This window comes from Marmota monax, unplaced genomic scaffold (assembly GCF_021218885.2).
Source record: "Marmota monax isolate L192 unplaced genomic scaffold, Marmota_monax_Labrador192_F-V1.1 WCK01_AAM20220418_F8-fsc00024, whole genome shotgun sequence".
NCBI lineage: Eukaryota > Metazoa > Chordata > Mammalia > Rodentia > Sciuridae > Marmota > Marmota monax.
This window is the reverse complement of record NW_026695224.1, coordinates 30,599,090-30,620,517: the sequence shown is the minus strand read 5'-3', so window position 1 is coordinate 30,620,517 and position 21,428 is coordinate 30,599,090. Positions and strand designations below refer to the sequence as shown.

The 21,428-nt window shown below is 46.2% G+C and overlaps 1 protein-coding gene across 2 annotated transcripts in view; it reads left to right on the top strand.

Moving 5' to 3' along the window:
• Positions 1-1,167: 1,167 nt before the first annotated feature.
• The window catches only part of LOC124086506 (polycystin-1-like protein 2), an 81,267-nt gene continuing 61,006 nt past the window's right edge, over positions 1,168-21,428 (top strand). The window contains exons 1-7 of one of the 2 annotated variants that reach the window (XM_058575937.1): positions 1,168-1,468; positions 2,988-3,152; positions 3,594-3,779; positions 7,350-7,460; positions 10,139-10,286; positions 17,492-17,712; positions 19,671-20,075. In XM_058575937.1, the coding sequence (XP_058431920.1) occupies positions 1,168-1,468; positions 2,988-3,152; positions 3,594-3,779; positions 7,350-7,460; positions 10,139-10,286; positions 17,492-17,712; positions 19,671-20,075 (1,537 nt within the window). Of the gene's footprint in view, positions 1,469-2,987; positions 3,153-3,593; positions 3,780-7,349; positions 7,461-10,138; positions 10,287-17,482; positions 17,713-19,670; positions 20,076-21,428 lie in introns of both variants that reach the window. The other variant, XM_046434784.2, reaches the window with a different exon arrangement.

Genomic DNA, 21,428 nt, shown 5'->3' with positions numbered 1-21,428 from the left:
TCAAGTACACAGTACAATTTGGCCGATATAGTTCCTCAGTATTTACCCCCACTCTCCTCCCTCCCACTGTTCCTTTCCTTTTTTCTATTGGAGATCCTTCCATATTTGTCTAGGAAGGAGGTTTTGTTTTTAAAAGGGTTTATAGGATATGCCACACTTTGTTAACCAGTTTTCTATCAGAAAAACTTCCGTCTTTTGTCCTGTACAAAATTTTGTAGTGAGTCACCTTACACATGACATTTCACAAATGTATGAAATGATCTGTGGGTAAGATTCCAGAAGTGGACTTGCTGCCTTATGGGGTTTGTGCTTTTAAAACCTTGATAGATATTGTCACACTGCCCGCTATCATATCAATTTATACTTTTCCTCTGCAGGGAGAGAGAAAGCCTATTTCCCCACATTTAGAGGGGTGTGTTTGGAAATCTTGTCAGGGGCCAGGCTCTACAGAGACTTTATACAAAGCTAAGAAGTTTGAATTTGACCATGAACCCTGGAAACCCAGTGAAGGCCTTAGGCAGTGGGTAAGGGTGGGCAGGTCTGTTTGGAATAGTTTATTTTCGTGATGAAATCAAATAAATTTTGTAGGCCATTTTTATTCTCCAGCAAGTGAAAAAGAATGAGTGAAGACGTGATGAATCAGAAGGGCCCAGTTGTCCACTAGGACGTCAGCCATGAGGGGAGAGGGCCCTTATCACTCGAGCACAGCTGTTGCTCTGGACAACAGGATGGCCCTGGGTAGTTTTTTGCTGTCCCATAACTCCTAATTTTCCTGCCAGTTTTCTTGTATCACATATTACCCACATGCTGATGGCTTATCCCGAGACGTCTGGCCCTCAGGTAACAGCATAGCATGAATAACAAGGAGCTTTTATCAAGCGCCAACAGGTGACCAGATGACAAGCAGACAGGTGATAGAACTGCTTGATCTCTCTCCAGAAGATCTCTGTGAATCAGCCAGCTTCCGAACAGGCCATGAACAAAGAGCGGGGTGAAGCAAAAATGCAGACACATTCACCTTGAGTCTTTGTTTTTTTAAACAAAAAGAGCTGTTGTTGTTCGATGCAAGGAAAGAAGGGATGATGGATGGCAGATGGTTGTAAAGGCCCCAGAGTATGAAAGGCCCCAGAGCAAGCTCAGCCCATCGGTTCCAGCAGTGGTTCCATCATGAGTGTGGCACACTTGCTGCTCCTGGGGCTGGCTCTGAGGCTTAGGGCCATCATTGCTAATCCAGAAGAGGGCAGCTTTTGCTCTAAGAGCCAAGTGGCCTTCAGAGATGCTTGTTATGAATTTGTGTCACTTGGACACACCTTCCGTGGTGCCCAGAGTTGGTGCGAAGGGCAGGGAGGCCATTTGGTCTTCATTCGTGATGAAGGTACCCAGCGGTTTCTTCAGATGCACATCTCCCAGGACAGAGAATGGTGGATCGGACTCACAGGCACCTCGGCGCACAATGGAACCACAGGAGGTAGGCGCTGTGATAGTTGTTTTATGTGAATCAAATAAAATAATTCACGGACAGGACCCAGCACAGAGTCCAGCCACAAAGCTGACAGTCTAGAAATGTCCATTTCTTTGCATGCATTCCCCCCCCCCCCCAACCAGTGCCGGGGATTGAACCTAAGGCCTCACACATGCTGGCAATCACTCTACCCCTGAGCTGCATCCCCAGCTCTGCATGTACCTAATATTAATGCCAGTTAGAACTTCTTCAGTTTCTTGCTAGAATGGTGCTGGACACTATCCTGAGTGCTTCATGGCCATTATCATGCTGATCCATATGATAAAAATGAGAAAATTGCATTCTCCTCATTTTACAAATGAGAAAACAGACTCCAAAAATAATGAGATAGCTATTTTCAAAGTGCATTCAATGCTTTTCCCCAGTTGTTAGGAAATGAAAGCAGGCCAAGTGCTCAGCACAGCTCTGTTCACATTAGATGGTCTCATCTTAATGGTCCTTTTAGAGACTATCTCTGCTCTCATGTGTGGGGCTCCTGCCGCATCCTGGCATAGTTGTGAACCTCTGTTTCAAACATAATTTACATGCAGCTAAGGGAGCCAGGTCTACTAAGGTCCCCTAAGGGATACTGTATAGCAGTTTCAGAAAATGATGTAGGTCTACTAGGTTGATATGTAGCAACCTGCAAGATGTAATGTTAGTTATGAAAGAGGAGCTGGAACACTGTGAGCAATATGATACTGTTTACACAAATGGATTTCAGGCACTCATAAATACTGATATGTGCTTAAGATTCATTAGGAACAATTTACAAAAAATCTAATAGTGGGAGCAGTTTTTTAGGTTGGGAGAGGGAAGATATTTGCGTTTTGCACCACTTTATAGCACTTGAAGCTTTAAAAAATTGTTGCATGGATTTATTTTCTTCTTAAAATGGATAATTATACTCTCCAAGTCTTACTAGTAAATTTTTCTTATATTTTAGAGCTCACGAATATCTTTGAGACTCTTCTCTCTCTCTCTCTCTCTCTCTCTCTCTCTCTCACACACACACACACACAAACACACACACACACACACACACACACACACCCTACCTCTTCAAGGGCTGCAGCAGGCTTTTCAAGGTGCTGAGGGGTCCTGAAGTGATTCAAACTGCTTGCATCTTAACTCAGCCACATGCATCTGACGAGAACCCTGCTAGTGCGTGGAACACCTTTGAACATCCACGGCACCCTCCTGGGCTCTCTCTCTGATCATGGGAAATAATCTAAAATGAAAGGGGAGCATCATTTATTGAGTTGGACCACCCTCTACGGGCTGTGCACTCTGGTGTCCCGGTTCTTATGTCTGATTGTTGGAAGCTAATGGCAAGGCTATGCCCCTCTTCTAGTATGGGGACGAGAGCCTTTACCCACCTATGTTGGCTGAGCATCTATGGCATCCCAGGACTTGAGTTGGGGCAAGCCCTCCACATAGAGAAGAGGGGTCCCCGCCAATCCTAGCCGCCATGTTCCCATCCCAGGGCTCGGGACCTGGTTGGACACTTCAAATGTGAGCTACAGCAACTGGCAGCAAGGGCAGGCCACACCTGCCCCTGACACCTGTGGCTACATCGGGAGAGGCCCTTCCTCCCAGTGGGCTGCCTCTGATGACTGCACCCAGGCCTTGGCCTTTGTCTGCGAGTTTGGTGAGCTGGCCCTGTCTGGGGCTCCCTCCTCCCGGCCTCTGCCTGCCTGCTCCAGGCAGCTTTGCCCCTCCCTCTTCTTCAGCTTCCCTTCCTTCTTGGCCTCTGGCTTCTCTTGGTCTCCCCTTTCCTCTCTCCCTGTTCTCCTTCTCTGTCTCTCCCTGTACTTCTGTGGTGTTCCCCTTTCTCTTTGGTGCCGTCGCTCCATCTCCCTGTCCCCCTGTTTAAGAGCTTATTAGTCTTTTTCTGATCCCGCCTCTGTTTGTCCAGGGCTTTCTCCTTTTGTCTCCCATGCCCCCCAGCCCGGGTGCTCTGCATCTCTGTGTCTTGCTTCCTCTCTGCAGCTCCCCTGCTCTCTCCCCTGTTCTGGCACCGCACAGCCCTGTCCAGCTGCTCTCCATCTCACTGTGAGCCCCCTAAAGCATCACCTTCCCTTTGCCACAGGGGTTGGTCAGAGCCTGGCCTGTGGTGGCCTCAATGCCACCATGCACTGCGGCTCAGGAGAGGTCATCCAGATCCAGGATGCCTTCTATGGGCGCCAGACCCCCCATTATTGTACCCAAGAAGACCTGCCTCCTTCGGATCTGGAGAAGGATTGCAGCTGGGTCAGCGTCAAGGATGAGGTGGCAGGTAGGGCCCCTGGCTCCTCCCACCTTCTGGGTCTATAGCATGGCCCTCACTCTCCTTGGAGCAGGTATGAGTAGAGGCTATGCTGGACCCACCTCCTGGTTCTCTGCGACTCTCCTCGTTGTTTCAGCAATCCTGACTGTGGCCCCAAGGAGGAAAGGCCTCAGCTGGACAGGCTGATGCATGAGATCTCTTCACCGAGGCACACCGTGACAGACAGGGAGGTCTCCTCAAAGGCTCTCCTGCAAGTTTTGGAGACATGGCAGCTACATCCAGGGAACACTCTAGAGGAGAGCCCTGTACCCCACTGGAGGAGATCCTGAAGGCCCCCCCAAATCCATCTATATCTACCTGCCCTGGTCACTTGCCCATTCATTTGGCCAATAAACATGTATTGAGAACCAATATTGTGCTATGCACTATCCTGGGCTCTGTGGATACAGGGATGAATCAATCTGTTTTCTAAAGAGCTCAAAGTCCAGGGGGGAGACATATGTGTTGGTGTTGGTGATTAACTATAGTGTGATAAGTGCTACATCAGAAGGGAGCAAAAGGCACTACAGATTTGCTCATGCATAGTGCTACTCTGCAGTCTAGTATACATGCAGTTCCTAACTCAGATTGAGGGATGTCTCTAACCAGGTCGCATCAGAAATCACACTAGGGAGCTAGGGTTGTGGATCAGCGCTAGAACACATGTGTCACATATCTAAGTCTCTGGGTTTGGTCCCTAGTAACACACACACACACACACACACACACCCCACACAACTCAAAGAACCAATTCTTACAAATGTTTTGAGCCAGGTGCAGTGGCACATACCTGTAGTCTCAGCTACTTGGGAGGCTAAGGAGGACTCTGGAAGTTTGCGGCCAACCTGTCTTGAACATAGTGAGACCCCGTCTTGAAAAAAGAAAAGGAAGAAAGATAGGAAAGAAGGAAGGAAAAAAAAAACCCACAAAGTTACCCCGTGTCTTTCTACAGAGGGAATTTAATGCAAGGAATTGGTTCCTGAGTCATGGAATTTCTGAGAAGCCAAACAAGGGTTGTCACATTACCCTGATCCCTGGACCTATGGCCTGGGGAGACACCATGCCTGTGAGTGAGTTAACTGACAGAGCACAGGGGCTCTGCAGATGTGACTAAATTGCTAGTCAACTGGTGTTAGGCAAGGGAGATTATCCGGGATTATCCAGTTGGGCATAATCTGAACATGTAAGCCCTTAAAAGCAGAGAACTTTCTCTAGCTAGAAGCAGAAGAGAGAGTGGGAGGAGAAGTCAGAGAGAGTCCAGCAGTGAGACAGAATTGATGTGCTGCTTCTGGCTTCGGAAGTGCAGGGCCACACGCAAGAGAAACCTCCAGGATCTGGGAGCTGAATTCTGCCAACAAAAATAATGTCAGAATCCGACTCTTCCCAGAGTCTTCAAAAAGGAGAGTGGCCCTGCTGATTTCAGCTCTGTAATACCCGAAGTAGAGCCCAGCCCAGCTCAGTCAAACTTCTCACCCCAAAACTGTGAGATAATAAATCCATGTTGTTTTAAGCTGCTAAGTTTATAGTAATGTGTTCTAGTAGCGGTTGGAAATGAACAAGCTCTCTTCCACCATGGCCTACGTGGCCAGGCTTACCTGGGAACCAGTGGACCAGTGACTTTGAGAAATGTGGGCCCCTGCAATGTGGAGCAGGGTTGGGCAAGCTTGGGTCATGGGGCAGGGGTGAGCAGGGACCTCGGGGCTAAGGGTCCAGTGACTAGCCAACTTTCTATTGGCGATGAGGCAGGAGGTGACCAGGAAAAGCACAGGTGGGGGCTTGGGGAATGGGAGGGCGTGTGCAAAGCCCTGCAGGCAGAGGGCTCAGTGGTGCAGGGACTGCAAAGTGTGCAGCCAGTTCCAGCATAGGTGAGAGGGGAACCTGCCCAAGGACCCTGAACTCGATCCCAGTGACACTGGAAAGCACTGGAGGATCTGAGCAGAAGAGGGACATGGAGTTTGTTTTAGAGACACCCTCAGGTGGCTGTGAGTTCAGGTGGGGGCAGGAAGATGGAGAGGCCCAAGTGCTAGAGGCAAGTGGTCCCGAGGCCAATGGGGAGAAAAGTGTGGGGTTGGCCACTGATGGGAAACCAGGATGACCATGGCTTGGGCCTTCTAGGTCTGGAGGTGGGTGGGTGGGTGAGTATGCAGAGAAGGAGGCCAAGAGAGTGGGGAGCAGCAGCAAGGACGTGGAGAGAAAGAGCTGATGAGTGTCCCAAGGCTGCCAAAATGGAGTCCTGCATACTACGGGGCTTTGAACAACAGAAATCTATCCTCTCACAGTTCTGGAGACAGGAAGTCCAAAACGAAGGTGCCAGCAGGGCTGTGCTCCCTCTGAGAGCTGTAGAGGGCACTCCTTGCCACTCTTGGGTTTTGGATACATTGTTCCAATCTCTGCTTCCATTTCCACATGGTGTTTTCTCCCTGTGTGTCTTGTTGCCCAAATTTCCCTCATCCTGCAAGGACACCAGTATCGGATTAAGAGCTCACCATAATGACCTCATCTTAACTTAATGACATCTGTAAAGACCCTATTTCCAAATAAGGTCCCATTCACAAGTTCCAAAGGTGAGGACTTCAATATATCTTTCTGAGGAACACAATTTAGCCCATATCAGGGATCAAGACCTCACTCTGGGGTAGGAGGAGCCTGAGGCACCCTCTCCAGAGACAGTTGCACGGGAGATGTAGGCTAGGGAGTGATGGACGCCTGGGTAAAAACCAGGTACAGGAAACAGAGAGCTCAGGGGAGGAATTCAGGCCCAAGGGGGCATCTGGCAATCCAGTGGGGGTTTTCCCCTCCCTGGCTAAGCAAACGCATAGGTACTTAGAAGTTTAAAGTCTAGAGAAAGCATAGGTTTTTGAGTGGCAAAGGAGAACCTGGATGTACAGGCATTGTCATTCAGAGCCCGAGGATATTCTCGGGCCACAGGGCCTGCCTAACCCTCTCTCTCAGGCTGCTTTGCAGGCTTCTAATACAGGGGCAGGAGGGAGAGGTGTCAGATGATCCTGGTGTGGGGTCTCCATGCTCTTCCCTTTTGCAGGCATATGGATCCCCGATAGACACAGGATTCCTAATCTTGTCCCCTCTTGTTGATTCCCAGGCTGTAGGCTTCTACTTTAGACCATCTGGCTAGGTGCTGGTGGGCCAGTGGTTCTCAAAGTGTGGTCTGTAGGCCAGCAGTATTGACATCACCTGGGAGCTTGTTAGAAAAGAAGGATCCTAGTTCTCACCCAGACCTGCTGAATCCAAATCACTGAGGGTAGGCTTTGGAATTCCGTGACTTCACAAGCCCTCTGGAGGATCTGAGGCATGCTAATGTTTAACCAATGCTCCAGACCTGAGATGCTAATGGTCAGGAATCTTACCTTCCTGTCCCCTTACTTAACCCAGTGCCTGGTCTTCGGCAGATGCCAATGGTTGTTTGTTGGGTGGGTGGGTGGCAGGTAAAGGAATGGATGAATAGTAACCGATCTCTGCGGATGTCTGTCCTTGTGTCTTGCACATCATCCCTGCTGCTGCTGGGACTTGGATGCTTCTCAGACCAGTGCCAGGGGCTGCAGGCATGCCAGGTAGCAGCAGATGAGACCTACTTTGGAGATCTGTGCCCCACTCAGGGCAGCTACCTATGGGTGCAGTACCAATGCCAAGAAGGTGAGTGCCCCTCTTGCTTAGGTGTAGGAATGGTTCTTATGTCCATAGCATGTCCAGCTTCCCCCTGGAGGAAGCACAGCAGTGCCTATGTGGGTGCTGAGAGGCTTCCTTACCAAAACAGCTTCCCTGTAGCTTGACCACCGCCCCCCCAACCCCCAAGCTGGCTTCTTAGGGTAAAGCATTTGCAGCTCCTACTGCAGAAGTTAAACAGAAAAAAAAAAGAACTGCTAACCTCAGGACCCTTCATTAAATTTCAGGTTGCTTGATTTGGAAGGAACCAAAGGATCTCTCACTTTAAAAAGTACAAATCTTGAGGGCTGGGGTTGTGGCTCAGCAGTAGAGTACTTGCCTAGCATGTGCAAGGCTCTGGGTTCGACCCTCAGCAACACATAAAAATAAATAAATAAAGGTATTGTGTCCAACTACAACTAAAAAAACAAATAAATATTTTAAAAAGTACAAATCATGAAAGCCACAAAAATTAATCCACAGTGTCACAATTTATAAAAGCTTTATAGGGGCTGGGGTTGTAGCTCAGTGGTACAGCGCTTGCATCGCGTGTGTGAGGCCCTCAGCACCACATACAAATAAGTAAATAAAGATATTGTGTCCATCTACAACTAAAAAAAAATTAGGAAAAAATAAAAGCTTTATAAATTAAAAAGGAAAAAAATTCCCTTCAATGTGACAATCCTGTTCCCCATAAGGAAAGACTATTAATTATTTAGAATAGAAACTTTCCTGCTTTTTAAAAATGTTTGCATAGACATGGTTATGTATGAATGTATTTGCCTATATTTTTTATAAAAATATATCATGTGAAACATAGTGGTCTACAACTCAATTCTTTTTAAAAAAATATTTATTAGTTATTGATGAATCTTTATTTATTTATTTGTTTTTATATGTGGTGCTGAGAATCAAACCTAGTGCCTCACACATGCTAGGCAAGTGCTCTACCACTGAGCCACAACCCCAGCCCCAACTCAGTTCTTTTTCACTTAACATTCCTGGACATCTCTCCAAGTCACTACCTTATTCATTTAATGACTGTGTTGTTTTCCGTCACTAGATTATATCAAAACCCTTCTCTTGAGGGACTTTTGGATTGCTCCCAATTTCCTTTGTAATGTATTGCTCTGCCAGTGTTCAACCTTGTGCATATATCTTGACATGTGCCTGGGATTATTTTTAGAGTAGAGATCCTTACCAGTGGGAGAGCTGGATCACAGTGTGTGTGCATTTTAAAGGTAACAGGCATTGTCCTCTAAAGTGGTTGCATCCCATAAACAGGGTGGGAAAGTACCAGCTTCCCTTAAGGCTGTGAAACCACCCTGAGCCACCGTCTGACAAATCACATAGAACAACAGCTTCTACTGTGGACACAAGCAATAGGGACAGAAGCTCTGAAGGGAAAAGATGAGCCAAGGAATGCTGGGGTCGCCAGGAGACATCTAGGAAAGAAGAAGGAGGGAGGATCCACAGATGACAGGGTGCAGAAAAGGGAGGGTGGCAGCAAAGACAGGTTTTACCAGCGTCGTGAGTTTGCTGAATGTGTCTGGGGGAATTAAGAGCAAGTAAGATGTGTCCATTCTGTTTTCTGGGGAGAGGGCCACGTGTTTTGGCAGCAATTTCCATTTGGTGGTTTTGCTAGTGGACAAAGGGTGCCCCTTGGAGATCTGCCAGCTGCAGCATTGCTGTCACTAGGCAAACGTGTCACTTAGAGCTCAAGGGTATGCTGGATCTGACGACAATGTGGACCAGATTTCCTGCCCCTACCCTGATTTTGAACATCCTGCTCCCTTGTCAACCAGTGTGTTCCACTCATTTGGTTTCTGATTTGTGAAGGAAGGGACTTTATCTGGTGCCCTGCTGACTGTATTCAGAGGGCCTAGCTGCATCCTGAGCATCTTCAGAAAACTCTGAATCAGGACCCTGATGGCTTTCAGACCAGCTCCAGAAGATCCTTTCCACTGACATTACAGTGCCAAGCACTGAAAGACTGCAGTGCCTGGATTAGCCCAGGGCCATGGGGAGCCACAGCTAAGTCCACTTCCCTCAGCCCATCCTCTGTGCCAAGTTTTGAAGTTCAAGGTTTTATAAAATTTAATGTGCACTAAGTAGCTTACATGATTCATCTGCCACCTTAGCCAAGTAGAGTTTCTTAAAGGGGTTTTGCCTTTTGTCTTTTTAACCATCATAAAATCATTGGGTCAATCAATAGAATCCTGGCTTTATAAGTCAGGGTACACTGTGCAGCTATTAAAAAGAACAAGGCAGCTCTAATCTCAGGTGTGCTGAGTGAAGAAAAGTCAAGGTGCTGAACAGCGAATCCAGCAGGCACCATGTGTGTAAATGAAGTAGGATTGTGTGCTGTGTGTGCAGCTGTCTCTGGAAGGTGAACCTGGGCTGGTAGCTATGGCTGCTCTGGCAGAGAACCAGAGCTGAGGGACAAGAGTACAGGGGAGGCTGGCCTTTCATTCTGTGCCCTTTATACACGTCACACTCATACTATCTTTGAATGGAAATAAAATTTTAAAGAACTTTTAAAACCAAAAATAAACTTTAAATGTCCCATATAAAAATAAAGGTCAAGTGGTAGAATAGGGTAGGTTTTAAGCAGAAATGTGCAACTTTGCTTTGCAAGAGCACTGGGTGTCTTATGTTTGGATCTGCAGGCCTGCGACTGGTGGTGACAAATGGGAGTTTCATCTTTGACAATGTCACCATCTCCTTGACATGGCTCCTCTCTCCCTACATTGGAAATCTGTCCTGTATACTCAGCATGGGAGATGGCCACACTCTTGATCCCTATTACCCTCCCAGGTAAGAGGACTCTCTGAGCCTGGAGTCGGATTGTATCAGTCAGTTGTTGTCATGTAATAAACACCCCCCCCCCCAAGAACTTAGTGACTCATGGTTCTTGGGCTGAGTGACTTTTCTGGTCTGGGTTGACTTTGCTGGTATTTCATGTAAAAGTTTGTGGGATCTCAAAGCTACCCACATGGCTTCTAACATTGAGGTCATATCTCAGATGCTCTCTTGTCAATGCCAGCAGCCTTGCTTCTCAATTTGCAATAGGGCATGGACTGTAAGTACACAGAAGTCACATGCTTTGTGTGGATGTCACTCTGCTTTTCTTTCACGTGTTATACCAATTCCTACTTTTGATTAACTCCTCATTAGTCTAAGAAAAAGGGATTTTAAAATCTGACCCTCCATGTCCGCTGCAGATATATACGTGAGTTGAGGGGGAGACTCCAGCCTCAAGGGGAAATGGTGTCTTGGAAGTCAGAAATCCTCCTTGAGGAGTTGCCTTCCTGCTTGAGGTTCTTTGAGCCTTGTATTCATTTATACAGCGAGATCTTCGTTTCTCTATTAAGAAAAGCGTTCTGCATTTCTGAGATTATATCATGGGCCTTAGGGGACAAATTTACACAAGGAATTTGTTCAAGTTCAGTATTGGGTAACCAAGCGCCATCCACTGGCAGATTGGAGGGTTGACACCATTATTTCATCCTCATTCAGAGCTGCCACTTACACACAGCTGAGGAACTTGTGGGAGACCCGTAATTCACAAGACAACACAAGCCTTAGAGTGACCTAGTGTACACAGGCTGTTTGGGGAGGCACAGAGGAAGGTGATAGTAGGTGAAGCTCAGAAAGGACTCTGGAGTGGAAGTCTTTTGGGTTGGGGGGCCAGAATGCTAAGGCAGGAGCAGCAGGTCTAGGGAAGGAGACAGCCTGGGCCTGAGAGCCGTGGCGGCATGCTCCGATGACTGATAATATCTCATTCTACTGGGCATTCAGGGGATGTGGAAAAATCAGAGATGCGAGAAAACTCACCAGGGCCCCTGTCCAGAGGGCCCTTGTGCCAGCCGGTCTAAGGAGAGCAGAGGAAGGTGCACAGGTTGAGTGCCAGGAAAAAGACTGAACTGGAACATGGAAGGAGTGCCAAGAGGGGCAGAGGAGAAGTGGAACTGGAAGCAGCCTCCACCGACGTCCCACCAATGCCATGGAGACCCGAGTGGGGTGGCTCTTAGGGGCCTCTTGAGTTGAGGCCAGAGAGGGGACACTTACCCCTGGCATCGAGCAGTCACTGGAAGCAGATGTGCTGGGAAGGGGATGTTACCTGGGGTGAGGCATCTTCCTGTGACCAAGGGGTCCCTGGAGTTGAATTCAGCCGTGGGGCCTGGAGGAACGCTGCCCCTGATCTTGGGGAACTTGGGCAACACACTTGAAGCATCCACTACAGAGGAGCAGAGAAGAGATTTTAGGCCGGGAATTATATGGACTATGTTGTTAATATGATTTCTAGTGTTGTTATACTCACTGGATAATTTTAAGGAGCATATGAGACCACAAAGAAGAAAATAACTGGCAGAGTTGATTCCTTAATTCTTATAATTGTATCAATATTACATGAAAGTGAATAATACTTTTATTTCATAGGCCAAGTAGTACACAATGGTATCCTGTTAAACAAAAACTACAGTATTTGGGTTTATTATATACCAGACACTTCCTCAGTATTGTACCATTTAAAGCTAATAACAACCCTGCCAAGGCCAGTTCTATCTCCATTGTGTGGACCAGGGAATCAAGGCTCCAGGAGCTTAGTTGAGACATTAGGTTAGATATCAGGATCTTAGGTCCTGGTAACCAGTGGATTCCCTAGGAGATGTGATCCCGGTTCCCCACTCTTTCTGCTCTATCCCACTGCCCGGCTTGGTCAGAGGGCTTCATCTACCAACATGGTGGGCCACTTCTCAGTGACATAACAAAGTGACACAGACTATGGCATTCTAGACAGCTAGATACTAGGAGCAAAGGCCAGAAATATGAGCTTTTCTTCAAAGAAAATTACATCTTATTAAAGGTAAATATTAGCCATGAGTGCAAACATAGAGCCACTAGCGTCTTGAGCTATTTTTTTTTAACCTTTCTTTTGAAGTACAACATACATATAGAAAAGTGAATAAAAAGGTAGGGCTTATCCATTGTTACATAATGAACACACACATGTAACCAGCTACTGAACTGGGAAAGGCACATGACCAGCCTTCCCAACATCCCTCTCAGTCCCCATCCAGCCTCAAGGATAACCACTGGCCTAATTCCCTAACCTCACGGGTAAGTGTAAGCTGCATTTGAAGCTTAAGTAATTGGAATCATAGAGAATATACTGTATTTGACTTCTGCTCAACAATACATTTTTGGATTTGTTCATATCACATATAATTCTGATTTCTTTTTCTCATTGCTGCATAACATTCTACAGTGTGAATATCCTTCAACTTTTTGCATTCTAGTGTTGGTGAAACATTTGGATGGTGTTTCATTTTTGGCTATTACAAATTGTACGGCCACCAACATTCTAGCCCACCTTTTTGTACATATATTAGATTTATATCCAAGAAAGGAAATGCTGGGTCTTAGCATCATATAGGATCACACTATGAATTTTTAAGTTGTTCTCTCTCTCTGTCTCCCTCCCCCACTCTCTTTTTCTCTCTCTCCCTCCTCCCCCTCTCTCCCTCTCCCTCTCCCTCTCCCTCTCCCTCACCATGTCCCTCTGTATTCTGAGCCTATCTCCCTTGGCTGGCAGTAGTTTCTAAAACCACTTTGTACTCTTCTCCCTCTGGTGAGATTGCTGAGGGAGAAATTAGGAAAGGTGCATTTCTCTGCCTTTTAGTCCTGGGCAATTTCAGCTGATATCAGAGTTCAGAGAAAGGAATAAATGGCTTCTTCCAGATAGATCACTGATACATACACCCTTCACATTTCCACAGAGGGTTCCTGTTTTCCTGTTCTGAAATCTACATTGTCTGATATTGTCCAACTCAGTGCTTGCTGATTTATCTTTCATTCCTTTATTTCAATTAGGCCATGTGGTTATGTTTAAAGTGGACTTCCTGTGGATAGCACATGGTTAGGTCTTGGTTTCTTAAGAGCCAACGAGGCACAAGCAATGGTGTATTTAAACCACTTACAATTAATGTAATTGCTGCTGTAGTTAGATTGAGGTCCATCATTTTAAAATTTGTTTCTATTTGCCCCCTGTTTTTATTTCTTCTACTCCCCTTTCCTGTCTTCTTTTGGATGATTTGAATGATTTTAGCATTCCATTTTAACTTTAACTTTTGGCTGTATTTCTTTGCATTACTCTCTCAGTGGTTAATGCAGGGTTTACAATATACATACCGAACCTTTCATGGTCTACATAGAGTTAACATTTTACGCTATCAGCTAAAGTGTTAAAGCCTTACCAGGCTCCCTCTTTATCCCATAGGACCCACCCTCCTGCATGCTGCACTTGTCATGGATATGACATCCAGGTACACTGAAAACTCGCTTCAACAGCCATCTGTATTTGAAAGAATTTAAGATGGGAAAAACAGTCTGTACATCCAATCACGTATTACCATATCTTGTGCTCTTCCTTCATTCCTGAAGTTCCATATGTCCTTCTGTTATCTCCCTTCAGCTGGGAAGAGTTCCCAATAGCATTTCTTTCAGAGGAGACTAGCTAGCAACAAGTTCTCTTAGTGTGCCTGAGAATGTCTTTATTTTGCCTTAATTCCTAGAAGATATTTTTTTTCTGGAGATCTGTGTTGACAACTCTATCTTTTTCAGCTGTTTAGACATGTTTCAGTGTCTTCTGACATCCACAGTTTGTATTGAGAAATCTAGAGTCATTCAAAACCTTTTTTTTAAAGTATGTAACATATCATCTTTTTTTTTTCCTGGATACTTTCAAGACATTTTCCCCTTATCTCAACTTCAGCAGTTTGATTATTATAGATATGGGTATGGCTTACTTTATTTCCCTGTTTGGGGTTCATTGAGCCTCTTAGATCTGTAAATATGTCTTTTGTCATGTTTGAGAGGTTTCCACGTTATTTCTTCAAATATATTTTTTCTACATGAATCTTATTTCCTCTCTCTGAGGCTCCAATGACACACAGGTTAGATCTTTTGATATTGTTGCATAGGTTGCCGACACTCTGTTTTGGGTACTGTGTATTTAACCCAGGTGTGCTCTACCAGTGACCCACATTCCTAGGTATTTTTAATTTGAGGCAGGGTCTCGCTAAGTTGCCTCTGCTGGCCTCAAACATGCTATCCTCCCTCGGCCTCCTGAGATGCTGGGGTTACAGTCATGTACCACCATACCTATCCCACTCTGTTCATTTAATATTTTCTCTCTGTTCTTCAGATTGGACTTCTCTTGGTCTATCTTCAAGTTCACTGACATTTCTCTCTTTCATCTCTATTCTGCTATTGAACTCATCAAGTGAATTTCTTATTTCATATATTGTATATTTTCAGTTGTAAAATTTCCATCTGATTCTTTTTTTGTAGTTTCTGTTTCTCTGCTGAAAATGCATGTCTTTCCACTCATTTCAAGATGGTTTACTTTGACCTCACAGAACATGCTTATAACATGACTTAAGTCCTCATCTGGTAATTCCAACATCTCAAGACTGACTTCTGACTTCATTTTCCCCTGAAGTTCAGTCACATTTTCTTGGTTCTTCATGTATCAAGTAATTTTGGATTGCATTCTGAATGTTTTGAGTAATATGTTCTGAAATTCTGGGTCTTGTTGAAATCTTCCGGAAGTTTATTTTTAACATTTATTTGTTTTAACAGGCAACTGACCCAGATAGGTCCCATCACATGTCTGAGCTGTCTGCTCTGAAGTAGTTTCAATGTCAGTCCAGTTTTCAGGGATGTTTGAGTCTGTCCTGGGCATGCAACTCCCAGGGTCATGGTTTTGTTGTAGTTTTAATTCACAAAGCCTGTGCTATTTCTTTGGGGTCTGTTTCTGCACGTGTGCAGTTTGGAGGTGAGCTTGTGTTTTTTGCTGGTTCAATCACAAATTAGGGGATTCTCTCTGGATCTTTCTACTACATTTGTATTTCCTCTGGGCAGAAAGTTGGGCTTTCTTTTTTTTCGGTACTGGGCATTGAACTTGGGTGCACTTGACCACTGAGCCACATCCCCAGCCCTATTTTGTTTTTATTTTAGAGACAGGGTCTCAGTGAGTTGCTCAGCACCTTGCCTGGCTTTGAACTTGCAATCCTCCTGCCTTATCCTCCCAAACCACTGAGATTATGGGCATGTGCCACCGGGCCTGGCTTCCCACGTTTTTTTAAATTGGTGCATTTATAGTTGTAGATGATGGTGGGATTTGTTGTTATATGTGCTATACTAATAGTAGATGCACACAATGTAACAATATAATTTGGCCACTATCACTCCCCAGCACTTTCCCTTTCCCTCCCTACCTCCCACCTGTTGTTGGTCCCTTTTGTCTACTGATCTCCCTTTGATTTTCATGAGATCCCCGATCCCATGAAAGATGGGCTTTCTATTGATGATTTAGATGTTTGCATTACCCTATGCTGTTAATGCAGCTCCCAGAGAGGGGACAGTCTTGGGACAGTTTAAGAGAGGCAAACAAGAAACAAAACAAAGCAAAACTGGAGACTTCCCCTGTATTCTCAGACTTACATGGTCCTGGTCCCCTTCCTAAACAGAGAAGGGGTTTCTCCTGGGGTTTTTGCTCTTTCTTTATTCCCTATACATTCATTATTTAGGCTACCCTTGGATCAAAGCCAAGAGAGGAAAAAAAAAAAAAAAGGAAAACAAAACAGGAAACTACCATCTTTATGGGTCATTCTTCACATTTTGACTTTCTTCCCAATCTGCTCACTGTTGTTTACTTTTTTAAAGTCCTTGGGTAGTTTTTGTCTTCTGCCAAGCCTTGTAGTTTAAATCAGTGGAAGAGACAGGCTGTAATGGGCTTACTCCCATCTTGATCAACCCTGGGAAAGAGATTACCTTTCTAAGCTTTTTCACAAATATGTTCACTTGCTGAATATTTCTTGAGCACTAATCATGTTCTAGATAGTATGTGGAGGCCCCAGGTCCAGTTAGCCCACCAGATTCATGGGTCTGCATCTGCAGATTCAACCAACCAGATAGAAAATATTTGGAAAAAAAACCTAATAAAAATTAAAACAATAAAATATAACATAAATATAGTACAATAACTATATAATATTTACATTATATTAATATTTTAAGTGATCTGGAGATGCTTTAAAGTACACAGGATGGCGTATATAGGTTATAGGCAAATGCTGTGCCATTTTATAAAGAGACTTGAGCCTCTGTGGATTCTGTTATCTGTTGGGGGTGCGTGGCAGATCCTGGAACTGTCCTCACTGAGCCCACTGGCAGAGGATAACACAGAGCCAGCAAGCACAAAAGACATGTGTGCCCCCAGGAGAAGCAAAGAAGCTACAGTGACCATAAAAGGGAGTCTGACTTAGTCCTTGGTTTAAGGAGGCTTCCCTTAGGAAGTGAGGTTTAAGTGGAGGACCCAAGGAGCCATCTGAGAACGAACAAGGAGAGGGGACAAGAGACTTCCCAGTGAGGAACCACACACTTGGCAGTCTTGAAGCAGAAAGGAGGCGTGGTCCAGAAAATGGACAGTGGTCTGGGTGACCAGTATAGTTAGACAAGGGGAAAGAGGCAGGAGATGAGGGTTGCAGTGAGGAACGGAGAGGTCTGTGGATCTTTGTGGGCCATGGGAGAGTTTTTTAATTAGCACCTTGAAAATAAGAAGCCAAACATGCCTGCAACTCTGGTATGTTTAGAATCTGATTCCATTTTACAAATGGGGAAAATAAGGCGGAGAGAGGTAGTCTGGAGCATTGTATTTCACAGATGAAACAAGAAGGAAGATGAGGCAGAGAGGGGAAGAAATGACAGGAAAGGGACTTGCCCTGAGACTCGCCTCCCTGACAAGTGCCGTTCTACCACTCTTCCCCTGTCCTGGAGGTCTCAGGGTAACCTTCCCTAACACTGAGAGCTGGGCATGTCCCTTCATCTTTTCTCTTTGCAGAGCCTGGAGATGTGAGTCAGGTGTGAGTGTGTGTGTTTGTGTGTGTGTGTGTGCACGCCCACGCATCCCCAATGCTAATAACATTTCTGACTGTGGCCGGCAGTTTGTCCAGCACAGTGATCCACCAGTTTACATCTCCTGGGGAATTCACTGTGTTTGTGGAGTGCACAACCAGCGAGTGGCATGTGACAGCTCAGAAGCAAGTAACAGTGCGAGATAAGATGGAGAAGCTCAGTGTCACTGGGTGTGCTGGCCGATCCAGATCAGGAGCCAGCCCTCTCTGCTGGGCTGTCTTTGGGGAGCCTCTGTGGATTCAGGTGGAGCTTGATGGAGGTGAGTCTGCAGCACTGGGGAAGTCAAGGTGAGCTGAGGGTCCTCGATTTCCTCTGAGTCTGTCTAGGTAACTAACAGGCTTTGATAAATAACAACAGCGATTACTTTGAATTGAACTACCATTTATTCATTTATTTAGCATCTATATGTGCCATGCACTGTTCTAGATGCTTTTCTTATGCTAGCCTACTAAGTGCATACTAGTATTATCTCCATTTTATAGGTGAAGAAATGGTGGCACAGAAAAGTTAAAAAATGTGCCCAGAGTCACAAGGCTAGTGAGTCAATGAGAGCTCCCAGCCTTCCCAAGCCCTTCTTTGCCTGCCCATAGACTCATCACAAGAACAACTTCCGTGCCACTTCCTGTTGGGGGAGTTTGAATGGGATGAGATGAGACTGGGAGGACTCTGGCTAGGCTGACCCTACCTCAGTATAGCCAGCATCAGCCAGCAGGGCATGGTCAGCTTGTTGAAGTCATGACTAACATTCAGCTGTACACACTGGCACCACCACACTAGCTGTTACAGTGATGGTCCACCCAATGCTGTTTCCCATTGGTTGCAGACGTCATTCCGATTGGTCATCGTGTCTATTTTTTTTTTATTGGCCAAGGTGTCCATTTTGATTCAGATTAGATTCATGGCATCTATTTTGATTGGTCATAGTAGCATTTCTGATTGGTCACAGTGTCATTCTGATTGGTCATGGCATCCATTCTGATTTGTTACAGAATTTATTCTGATTGGCTACAGTGTCCATTCTGATGCCTCAGACCATCTATTCTATTGGCTGGTGCTCACACTGTTTCAGTTGTTATTTTAAACATTACCCTTTCTCTTGAAGAGACTTCCTGGCTAAGACCCATCCTTATCCAGGGCAGCATCTTTTGATGAGGCACAGGTCCGGTGTGAGATCTGTACCAAGCCTGGTGATGTCAGTGATGCAGCACAGAGCTGTGGAAACGGGGATGTGACTACTTACCACCGGGAGACTGCTCCAGCAGTACCTTAGTGGAGGGGTAAAAGGCTTGGACGGTGCTCAATGTGCTCCCTTCTGCTCTTGATTGTTTGCTGGCTGAAGAAGGATGATATTGTGAACCTGGGGAAGCCTAAAACCAACTTTTATCTATTTATTATATAAATATAATTTGGTACCAGTAATTTCTCCTCCTCCTTCTTCATTATCATCTGAATTAGAAATACACTAGCTTGGAAGGAATTCTAATTTTTTGGTATAAATGAGATTTTAAGATTCTCATGATATTTAGCACCCAGTAAGGATTCCTATCTGCAAACTGTGAGGGAGCACCCACCCAAGGTAAAGGAGGCTGAGTTTTCCTGTTGGTAGGCTTCAGGCAGTCATGGTGGAGGAGGAAGAAAAGCCTCCGCTTGCTACCACTGAAATAAGACTTGAGGCCTATTCTCATGCATAAAAAACAGTCCACCTCTCAGAGATGCTGCCTTTTCAGCTTCTTCCCTAAGGACATCCCTATCGACAAAATGTTCTAACAGTTTTGTTACACACTTCTAAGTTCAAGGGTAACATATGGCAGTACACACCTGTGACCCCAGCTACTTGGGAGGCCTCGGCGGGAGGATCACAAGTTCAACTTAGCAAAACCCTGTCTCAAAACAAAGTATAAAAAGGGCTGGGGATGTACCTCAGTGGTAGAATACTCCTGGGTTTAACCCCTAGTACCAAAAAAAAGGTAACATGTGCATAGTAGAAATAAATTAGAGGACCCCCCCCCAAAAAAAAATCACTCATTAACCCAGTGTTCAGAAATAGTCACTGTTAACATTGGGAAGTGGGTAATGTCCTTACATATTTCTTTATATCTCTTTCTGTATGCATACCTACACCTAGAATCAGACATCAAACCTTGAGTATGAGCTATCAAAGTACAAGCGGCTGCATGGTTGTTACCAATGTTTTTAAATTCTTCTTACCCCAACTAGGAACAAGAGTGACTTACACTGTGCTTTCCGGCAACATAACTCTGGCTGAGTCTGCCACCCAGAGGGGCTCACTACCCTATAATCTGACCCTGGACACGGATGCTCAGGAACTGATGGGCCCCGGGGTCCACCACCTGCAGATCCAAGCCAGCAGCAACAGCACCACCTCGGCACTCTCTGGGAACATCACTGTCCACTTTGTGGAGCTGCTGTCAGGACTGCAGGCCTCCTGGGCTTCGGACCTTGTAGAACTGGGGCAGGACCTATTGATCAATGTCTCAGTGGCTCACGGCACCCCTGAGGAGCTGACTTTTGAGGTGGTGGGACTCAATGGAAACTTCTCCCAAACGGAAGAGGATTTGGGGGAGCCATCTGGGATTTACCACGTGGCAGTTCCTGTTGAAGGTACTTGGTGGCAACCCATCCAACTTCCCTTCTCATCCCTTTCTGACTTGGAGCCCAGGGTTCTGCCAGTCAGGTTTCAGTGTGTCCTAGATACAAGCATGGCTCATGGGTGGTCCTGCCTGGGTCACGCAGTGAGGATGAGACACGTTATGTGCCCTTCAACCGTTTATAGCTGTGGGGTTTCTCAACTTTGGCACTCCTGACATTTGGCACTGGCCAACTCCTTGTCACAGTCAGGGGTGGTCCCGTGTACTGTAGGGTATCTAGCAGCATCCTTGGCTTCTACCTCTAGATGCAAGTAACAGCAGTCCCCCAAGTTATGACAGCCAAAAATGTTCCCAGACATTGACAGATGTCCCCTGAAAGACAAAATTACCCTCTTTTAGGACCACTGGAAAAGAGTAGTATATATTCAGATTTCTTCCAACAACTGTCAAGGACAGTATAGTCCTAGGAGCTGCAATCCATGCCCTGGGGAGAGAGGGGTTAGAACTGGAAGGCAGTAAGCATAAGATGACGCATGAGGTAGACTGGCTGGCACCAAAAGAGGAAGAGGTCACAGCACACATTTGCATTGACCCGGGAAGGAACTGCTGGACTTGAGAGCAGTGTGACTGAGGTGGGATCAGCAGGCAGGAAGGCAGTGGGGTCTCCAGCCCACCAGGACTCTGCCGGCAGCTTTTGGGGACCTCAGAGGTGTGTGAGGAAGCAAGCCACAGGGGCAGGTGCTGGCAAAAGAGACAGCAGCAGGAATGACAGGTTCAATAAGAAACCACTAGGTCTTGGCCAGGCACCCAGTGTCCAGTGTGGCACAGGAAGAACCCAGAGTTCACTGGAACTGGAAAAGACACACACCGTAGAGGCCACGATCCGCACGCCCACTGGGTTTTATCCCCTCTGCTCCCATAAAGCTGCTCAGTGGGGGAGGTTTATCTCTTACTGATTGACATCATCTCCGGGTGACCCTGCCACTTGTTTGCTCACTCTCAGATGATTAACAGACTCTTTCCCTGCCAAGGCCCACAGATTTGGACCACTTCAGGGGAAGAGGGGCTGAGGGAGGGTGGGGAAGGGGATCAGGCAGGAACGCTTGCGCTTGGTGGTGCTGGCTCCGGCCTGGCTGGCCTGGTCTCAGGTCCCTGAAGACGTTTGAAACTGCCTTTGGTGAGAGCTACTATGGGCTCCTGGGGCCCCCTGCTGGGCCCCACAGATTACAGCTCCCAGGACAGAGTGAGCCTCCCTTTCAGCTGGCCACATCTGCCCAGAGGCTGCCTCTCTCCCCACTCCCTGCTAGTCTCCTCATTCTCTCCACCTTCCGCAACACGGCCCACACCGGGCCCACAGAGTTCTTAC